Here is a 10,000-nt window from a genome sequence, read left to right on the forward strand (position 1 = left end):
TCACCTCAAAGGCACTGATGTCTAACACAGTCATCATACCCCCTAGACATTCAATAACAGTCCCACTATACATACCCGGTGCAATAGACCATCAGGACGTCATAATCGACTCAGACACGTCCAGGATTAACAACATAACCATTGAGTCCTCCTGGGACACAATATCAGAAAATAAACATACACTAGCTATGTTAACAAACACCTCAGAACAACACCGTAAAATCAGGAAGAATACAAACATCTGCGCAGTCCATCTCCATAATTCCCCTATCCAGGAACCACTGCCGCAACACATCAACCAAGTAAGACCAACTCAACCCCTCCCCCCTATTCCCCCAGACCAAATCACGCCAGCACCAGACGGACACAGTCCTACCGCGCTATGAGACCTCCTACAGAGGAATAGATCAGCTGTCGCCTTAGAAGGCGAATCACTAGGCAAATGTGATATAATCAAACATCACATCCAAATTCCCCCAAACACCCCCCCTTCATACACCCCCGCTTACCGCATACCTCACAGTAGGAAATCCCAAGTCAATGACAGTGTACAAGAGATGATACACCAAGGCGTAATTTCCCATTCAGACTCCCCATGGAACAGTCCCCTCTTTTTGGTTCCTAAGAAAGACGGAACCTTACGCCCTGTTGTTGACTTCAGGAAAGTCAATAACCTAACTCAATCTGACCCACACCCCCTCCCCGCCATGCAAGATGTACTACAATGCATTGGCAACGGGAACTCTGTTTTTTCCACAATAGACCTCAAGTCAGCCTTCTGGCAGGTCGAACTAACAGAGGAATCAAAACCCGTAACTGCATTCTCCACTGATAAAGGGCATTTCAACTTTCAGCGTATGCCCTTTGGACTTAAGAATGCCCCCTCAACCCAACAAAGGTTGATGACCCGCATTTTCAGTGACATGATAGGAGTCTCATTATTCGTCTATTTAGACGACCTCATTATATATAGTCCCACAGAAAGAGACCACCTTAACACTTTAGAGATTGTCATCAAACGTCTCAAAAATACGGGATTAAAGATTCAATTAAAGAAATGTAGATTCCTCATGAAGGAACTCATCTTCCTAGGCCATAAAGTGGATGCAAAAGGGATTCACACAACCACAGATAAAATAGATACAATAAACAATTTCCCAACCCCCAGAAACGCCAATGAAACAAGAAGTTTCATAGGGTTAGCCTCCTATTACAGACACTTCATAAGAAACTTTGCTGATATTGCTTCCCCTCTGACCAAATTCACAAGGAAAGGCGAGCCATTTCAATGGTCAGAAGCAGAACAGCAAAGTTTCGACACTCTCAAACACGCACTCACCACAGCCCCTGTACTAGTTTTCCCTGACATGAAGAAAGAATTCTTTCTTTACACAGACGCCTCCTCTAAAGGAATAGGCGCAGTCCTACAACAGAAAGATGACAATGGCAAAGAACACGCCATAGCCTACGCAAGTAGAGTCCTCAACAAAACTGAAAATAACTACTCAACTACACACAAAGAAGGACTTGCAATCATATGGGCACTAAAACACTTTAAATACCTCATTTTAGGCTACAAGATTACCATACTAACAGACCACCAACCCCTAGTCTATCTTTTTAACTCCAAAGACTTACATGGGAGAGTTGCTAGATGGAAAACAACTCTCCTTGATTACGATCCCATGATCGTATACTTAGCTGGGAAAGCTAACGTAGTGGCAGACTGCTTGAGCAGACAAACTCACATCACCCCCATAACCCAAACCACATGCATACCTATGCATGAACTCAGAGATGAAACTGACAGAGACCCAATATGGTCTCCAATAAAACAGCATCTCATATCACAAACCCCCTTACACTCCCGACCACCTGTCCCTATTGAGGAACTCAATCTGGTCGACGGAGTCATAAGGAGAACCATTAATACAAGAGAGGTTACTGTTATCCCCAGAGCCCTAGTCCCCAAGGTCCTACACATATTGCACAACAGTGCAATGGGAGGCCACTCGGGCAGAGATAAGACACTAAACACTGCTAGGCACACATATTATTGGCCTTACATGAAAAGAGATATAACCACACACATAGATTCTTGTGTAACTTGCAACCAATTCAGAGGCCCTAACCTGAAACAAATCAACATAAAAGATATCCCACTCCCTGCTGAGCCATGGGAAACACTTGGCATTGATCTACTGAAAATGCCAACGAGCCATCAAGGTTCCAATTATGTACTCACAGCAGTTGAGTACTTATCAAAATACACAATCTTAATACCACTCCAGGACAAAACAGCTGAGACTGTAGCCAAAACCCTGGTCAACAATATCTTTTGTAAATACAACATACCACACACAATGTTATCTGACAATGGCTCAGAATTCAAAAATGAAGTGATGCGCGAAATAGCACATCTTTACAACATTGACCAAACATTTGCCACTGCATACCACCCCCAGGGAAACGGTCTGACTGAGCGAACAAATCGCAAGGTCCTAGAAATTCTCAGACCATTGGTCAATGACCTCATGGACACTTGGGAAGATTGGCTACCACAGGTACAAGCCAGTATCAATAGCACAGTAAATTCCGCAACAAAGATGTCCCCACATGAAATCATTTTCGGCCAACCAATGCGCCTACCCTACCAAATATTCAACCAACCCCCCCCCCACCCTTATACAACCTAGATAACCTCGCACACTGCATCAAAAGAGGTATGCAAACAATTTACAAAAAAGTTAGAGCAAACCTGAAAGAAGCCCAGGAAAAGACAAAGACTAAACAACACAAACGGTCAATTCCACTTGACATAGCACCTGACGACACAGTCATGGTAAAAGACTCAGGTCGAACAAACAAACTCAAACCCAAATTCCTAGGCCCCTTCATAGTCACAAGTTCACTCCCTAACAATGTTTTCCTACTAACAGATCCTTCTGATCAATCCACCTTCACCATACATGGAGAGAAGTTGAGAAAGGTCAAACTGAACCTCGACCCAATCTCACCTCCCATCCACAACCCACCTATCACAGACGCACACCAATCACCAATACGCAAGTCTCATCCCATGACTCTGCGTCGACGCAACTAAACATACACTCTAGCTCTCGCCCCTGAAGATGCAGGACGTCATGTATCTATCAGTGGAGGTTAAAATGGCCCATTTCCAATAAGAACTCTTTTCCACATATCTATAAAACTTCTCTACTTCCTTCCGACCAATATAATCTTAGCGAGAGTCAGATAAACATATCCTCATACACTGAGACATAACCTTCATCCTCCAAAAGTAAATACATCATTAATTACCCACCTTAAACATCGACTACTTTTGACATGGACTCATTCGACTTACATCATAGGATTCTTCCATATAACTCCACAGCCCTTTCCCTCTTAATCATGCTCTTTATACTAATAATAATAATCATATTCTGTTGCATGAAGTAACACCTTCCAAAACCTTTCCACCTCCATACCCAAATTGTTGTAAACCTAGATTAAGTTTATTCTTGTGTCTCACCCAATATCTTAAATACTATAAAAATTCATACAGAAACTATATATCCATACTATGAAATAAAACAAGTGCAATGTGACACACCAAACTGACCATAGAACAGTGTCTAGAAAAACAACACTCCCAACAGTGATAGTGTTAAACCATAAAAACAATAACATTTAAAAAGTGAATTAAACAGTGTATGTGAAATCCAATAGAACATGTAATCTGGTGAGACACAACGTTACACTTCTGAGACACAACATCGCTACCCCTTAATTACAGTTCATGATCCCCCTTGGGACCTCAGATTCACTTCAACAACACCCCCCCATCTGCACATTTTTAACCCCACAGGATTTTGTGTCTCTGAATTTTTTTTTTCTCGATGTATTACCCATATAAATACTTTTGTAAACCATGTACCCTAGGTGCCGGGAGCCACCTAACCCCAGGGGGAGAGCGATATGTATACGCCACCATATACATGATGAGTAACGTCACTCGCTCACACTCCCTCACTCACTCACCCACTCAATGTCAGGCCCTTCTAGCTGACTAAGAATTAAGTCAGCAATCTTCGGGTCTGCAACAACAACTCGACCACCAAACAGACATACGAACGCACATGAACATCCGAGTAACCAAACAAACACAAAACACAAATTACGTATACTAACGATCCTCCCCTGGATATATAATTAACATGTATGATAATAGACAACAATACATAATCAATGCAGTTGCACCACCCATGTGAGACAACGGACCTTCTCGAAATTAATGTAAAGACTAAAGACTAAACCCAACACAAGAAAGTGCTGAGATGTCACTTCCGGCCAATGACCACGAGGGTAGCGTGGCCGAGAGGAGGAGTTGGGACGATGACGGGTGTTGTGCAACAAGAAGTGGTGTGATAAACAGTTATATATATGTAACCACATTAATGTATCGTTCTGTTTAACAGTTGACAGTGTATATACCATAACTGCAAAACCTGAAAGCTTTGAATAAAATGGTATAAACTTAATACGAATCTACATATACCAGTACCCCGTACCTAGTGAACGATACACGCATCACTATGCCTAGGTAAGTACCTTCCTGTACTGGAGAGTCATTTCACTTCATCAAAACGGATCTGGTGGTGGGTCTCGATCCTTGGAGATCCTCTTCAGATGGGCTTCGTCTTTCCTCTTGGGTGCGTAAAATAATTAGTCCCGTAACCAAACTAAATCATATCAAGTTTACCTTTGATTGCGAATAAAACTTTTCCTCAATACCGCGAACCTTAAGAAGTTGAAAGATTTTTTTCTTTATTCGAATCATCCCCAACTTTAACGAATACGCCACAGCCGTACAACTTGTGTCGGGGTGATAAAAGGTATTTCTTGTATGAATGTCATGTATACACCAACATAAACACACGTGTTCCTTCATATTGTGCCAATTTCTTTAAAATTGGGACCTGTCATAGCTCGCCTTCTCTCCCCCCTCCAGAACACTGATTATTTTGAATGAAATGGAATCCTTAGCCTTATCCAAATCACCACAGCAAGTTCTATATTATCTTTAAAGTATGCACAAGCTCTATGGAATGATATGTCACAAACTTACTTCACCAATTCATCTGATTGACAAAGACCACCATTTGGAAAAACAAAAGAAGATCGTCCACTGGATCTTCAGCTGCGCCAGAAATGATCAGCCGCATAGTCCGAGGCTTCGGCAAAGCCCTGTGGGCCGTTTTGGAATGTTGTCGGGAACCTTTGCAAAACTGGAACTGCTTTGGAGTCAAAACCTCGAGAGAAAAGCCGTTGAATTTTGAAGAGTCTGCTTCCATCGGCAACCCATAGGAGGGTAAGGGAGATTACGAAAGGAATCAGGAAGTCATAGAGAGACAGTGCCTTCCAGAGAAAGTGGAAAATTTGGAAGAAGAAAAGCAAAACCTTCTCGAGGAATTGAAGACTCTGCCAGAGCACGAAAAGGATTCAGAACCTGTCGAAGATAATACAGAAGGCCTTCCAGACAGTACCTATAAACCAGCAATTCCAGAAGAAGTTATTCCATCTGAAGACTGCAAAGAAAAGGATGTCTTGAGTTTATCTTTCCTGGTTAAGAATAATGATATTAAACAGGAAGACACAATTCCTAAAGCTTGCGAGGGTCAACAGAAAGACCCAGAAACCAAAGATAATAATGTGTCTTCGCTTTCTTCACCTTTAACTGACAACATTTTGATGAAAAGTCAATCAACACAAACTTGTCAGTCAGAGATAGAAAGCAAAAATCTCACACACAAACAAAGGCGAACTCAGAAATACAAAATATACCTGGCAGAAGCTAAGCAAGAAGAGTTCGGAAATGAGCTGTCCAACTCTGCCCTCCAAAGAAAGGCAAAAAGGAAAATGGCCAAATCAAGAAAAACTCAAGGAAGTAGAAACTTTCGCGGAGAGCCAATCCAAAAAGCCGAACAAAGGAGGAGCAGCCAAGTCTATCTCAGACACCAAAACAATTACCAACAAAGGCCTTCCAAAGGCAACAGGTGTAATGAGTACCACAAAAGTCATAACACCATGCAAAGACAGGCACCAAAAGCGAGACAAAGAGGATACGAAATGTCTTCAGCGACAAGAGGCAATATAAGACCAAAAACAAATTATTATGATTATCCATACTATTATGTCCAAGACCCTTACGAAGAAAGCTACAGCAACCATTATTATTACTATCCAGGTGCATGTCATTTTCAAAATCAGAGTAAAAACAACTACACCAGGAATAACTATAACCAGTATGGGTACAATACGAGACGAAGATCTCAGAAATTTGTTAACGAAAACTTTTACTGAAGTGACTGCTATATATATACAAACAGTACAAGAAATTAGAATGAAAAAAGTCTACGTACAATAAGAAAATATACGTGCAAAAACCTAAGAAATATATATATATGATGGTAGTCCGTCGATTACGACGATGACAGCTTCTTCTCAGGTTTTCTGGCGGGCAGGTTCGTCAACGCCTGTTATGGGTTCGGAGGTGGCTTATGAGGCCAATTCTCGAACGGCAGACGCGGGGGCAGTAGGGGCAGGGAAAATGTTCATTGCTTGGAGGATGTGATGACGTGGCCTTGCGCCTCGCTCTAGCCTTCCTGGCGTTTTCCCTGCGTTGGTCCTCAAAAAGAGTCTGGGCCTGCAGGGTGATGGAACGCCACTGAGGTCTGTCCAAAGCTTCAGTTTCAAGCTTTTTTGGTGGAATGTTAGTATGGGTGAGGTGTGTCTTCACGCAGTCTTTAAAGCGCTTGCGTGGTCTACCTGTGTTTCTTTTGCCTGAGCTAAGTTCTCCATACCAGAGTTGTTTGGGGAGGCGGTGGTCATCTATTCGAATGACATGTCCCACCCATCGGAGCTGACTTTTGAGAATCATGGCCTCGATGCTGGTCATCTCTGCACGGACGAGCACCTCCAGGTTTGTGACTCGGTTTTGCCATTTGATATTTAAAATGGATCTTAAGCTGCGCATGTGAAAGCGCTCTAGCTGCTTCAGGTGTCGTCTGTACAGGGTCCATGGCTCACAGCCATAAAGAAGGCTTGTAAGGACCACAGCCCTGTACACTTTCAGTTTGGTAGAAAGTCTGACGTTTCGCTGGTTCAGGACTCGTGTTTTGAGCCGGCCAAGTGCTTGGCTGGCTTTGCAGATTCTGGCACTGATTTCTTTGTCCAGGCTACCGTCGTTGCTAATAGTGCTGCCGAGATATTTGAACTCCTTCGCATTTTTCAGTTGAGTTCCCTCGATGGAAATGGAGGGAGGCTGGGAGGTAGAGGTGGGTGCTGGTTGGAAAAGCACCTCTGTCTTTCCAAGGCTGACGGTAAGGCCAAAGAGGCGGGCACCCTCAGCAAACTTATCGACGATTAGCTGTAGGTCAGATTCCTTGTGGGCCATGAGGGAACAGTCATCAGCAAAAAGTGCCTCAAGAATGAGTTTCTCCGTGGTTTTAGTCTTTGCGTTCAGTCGACGAAGATCGAACACAGAACCTTCAGATCTGAATCGCAGATATACCCCAAGGTCCAGGTCCCTAAAAACATGGTTGAGCACACAGGTGAAGAACAGATTAAAGAGGATCGGGGCCAGGACGCATCCCTGTTTGACGCCATTGCTGATGTTGAAGGGCTCCGACACCTCTCCGCCTGACAGCACCTGCCCGGTCATGTCGTCATGGAATTGTCTAATAAGATTGACGATTTTTTCTGGGCATCCGAGCTTGGACAGAATGACCCAGAGGGCCTCCCTGTTCACTGTGTCGAATGCCTTGGTGAGGTCAATAAAGACTGCGTACAAGTCCATGTTTTGTTCGATGCATTTCTCTTGCACTTGGCGCATGACAAAGATCATGTCAGCCGTACTGCGGTTTGGTCGAAATCCGCATTGTGCTTCTGGCAGGTTGTCTTCAGAGACATGGATAACGAGACGGTTGACCATGACTCTTGCCAGAATTTTCCCCGCAATGGGGAGAAGAGAGATACCTCTATAATTTCCACAGTCTGTCTTACTGCCCTTGTTCTTAAAGAGAGAGATGACGGTGGCATTTCTGAGTTCTTTGGGTATCTCTTCATCTTCCCAGATGTTGGTAAGGAGGGAGAAGAAGGATTTCAGGGCAACGGGTCCAACTGACTTAAAGATTTCAGCTGGGATCCCATCCATGCCAGGGGCCTTGCCTGAATTGGTCTGGCTAATGGCCTTCATAACTTCTTCCATCGTTGGTGGAAGGTCGAGGCAGTGGACTGTGGGTTTCTGGGTGATGAGGTCGAGGGCATGAGATTCTACTGTTGATGGCCGGTTAAGAAGAGCGCAGAAATGCTCCCTCCATCGCACGTTGATGCTTCTCTTCTCTTTCAGTAGGGTGGAGCCGTCTGCTGTCAAGAGAGGAGCAGTACACGGCTTCATGGGTCCATAGACCTCCTTTATGGCAGTGTAGAACATTTTGGAGTTCTGGGTGTCAGCGTATCTTTGGACCTCCTCTGCCTTGTCCTCCCACCACTTGTCCTGCATCTTTCGGGGCGTTGTCTGGGCCTGTCTCTGGAGGTGCTTTAAGCGACCACGCTTGGAGGTGGAGGAAGGGTCGTTCTGCCATTCAACAAAGGCCTTCTGTTTGTTGTCGAGGAGTGACTTTATGGTCTCATCATTCTCATCAAACCAGTCTTGATGGATTCTCTTCCTGGGACCAATGGTGGCCCTGGCTGACTCCGTCACCAGAGACTTGAACTGCTCCCATTGTTGTGTCGGGCAGCCAGTCAAGGGTCCGTGAGCAATTAGGCGATCGTCCAGGTCATCCGCAAATTCATTACGTTGCTGGGGGTTCTTAAGTCGAGCGACGTCGTATGCTGGCTTGATGGTTTTCGGCATTTTACGGTGTGGTGGGATGATGTGCAGTGATAGGATGCATCTGACTAGACGATGGTCTGTCCAGCATTCTGCACCGCGCATTGCTCTTATGATCTTCACATCGCGGATGTCTCTCTGGCGGCAGATGACGAAGTCAATCAAATGCCACTGCCTAGATCTTGGATGTAACCAGGTGGTCTTATACTTGTCTGCCTGTCTAAACATGGTGTTCGTAATAGCGAGTTGGTTTTCAGCGCACATGCTCAGGAGCATTAGGCCGTTGGAGTTTAACCTTCCTATGCCATGTAGTCCCAGCACACCATTCCAGTTGTTGTAATTCGCTCCAACTCTGGCGTTGAAATCGCCCAGCTGAAAGAGTTTGTCGCTGGGGGGGACGTCTTTCACTAAGGTGTTGAGCTCTTCTTAGAAGGCTTCTTTCGCTTCGTCGCTACTTGTAAGGGTGGGGGCGTAAGCGCTGATGATCGTGGCATGTCGGGAACGGTCAAGAGGGAAGCGAATCTTCATCAGCCGTTCGTTAATAGATGTTGGAAGGTCGGGTAACTGTTTGAGGAGTGAGGTTTTGATGGCAAGTCCTACTCCATGTATTCTGTCTTCGTCTTTGTTCTTGCCTTTCCAAAAGAAAGTGTAACCACCTTTCCGTTCTGCAACTGATCCCTCCTCAGGAAGTCTGGTTTCACTGAGGGCCGCCATATCGATGCGGTAGCGGGCCAGTTCTCTTGCAACGAGGGCTGTTCTCCTCTCAGGTCTTGAGGAGTTTTCTCTATCCATGAGGGTGCGCACGTTCCATGTGCCAAGTATTAGGTTCTTTCTTCTTTGTTTTCGACCGCTTAAAGGGCAAACTGCCAGTCGCGGTATACTGGCCAGTTTATAAGGACAAGTTTTGGTTGGGACACCTTTTCTAGTCCCTTCCCTCATATGAGGGTGAGCAATACTACCCTAAAAAGGCTGCTCAGTCGCCTGGGGGAACACCGAACTCCACTGTTGTCCCGGGGTCAGAAGAAGAGCGACTATTGCCGCCAGGCCGCCTACGTGCAGGGTTCTGACTACAACTTCCAGTGGTCGCCTCCACCTGTTGCTTCG

The 10,000-nt window shown here is 44.8% G+C and overlaps 1 protein-coding gene across 1 annotated transcript; it reads right to left on the minus strand.

Annotated features, from left to right (window-relative positions):
• Positions 1-9,322: 9,322 nt before the first annotated feature.
• LOC143022818 (uncharacterized) lies at positions 9,323-9,688 on the minus strand. Its single transcript, XM_076181197.1, has one exon. It carries the CDS (start codon positions 9,686-9,688, stop codon positions 9,323-9,325), a length of 366 nt encoding a protein of 121 aa, XP_076037312.1.
• Between the last annotated feature and the right edge of the window lie 312 nt (positions 9,689-10,000).

Source organism: Oratosquilla oratoria, unplaced genomic scaffold (genome assembly GCF_046742065.1).
Source record: "Oratosquilla oratoria isolate Oo_2021 unplaced genomic scaffold, ASM4674206v1 SCAFFOLD189, whole genome shotgun sequence".
Taxonomy (NCBI): Eukaryota; Metazoa; Arthropoda; class Malacostraca; order Stomatopoda; family Squillidae; genus Oratosquilla; species Oratosquilla oratoria.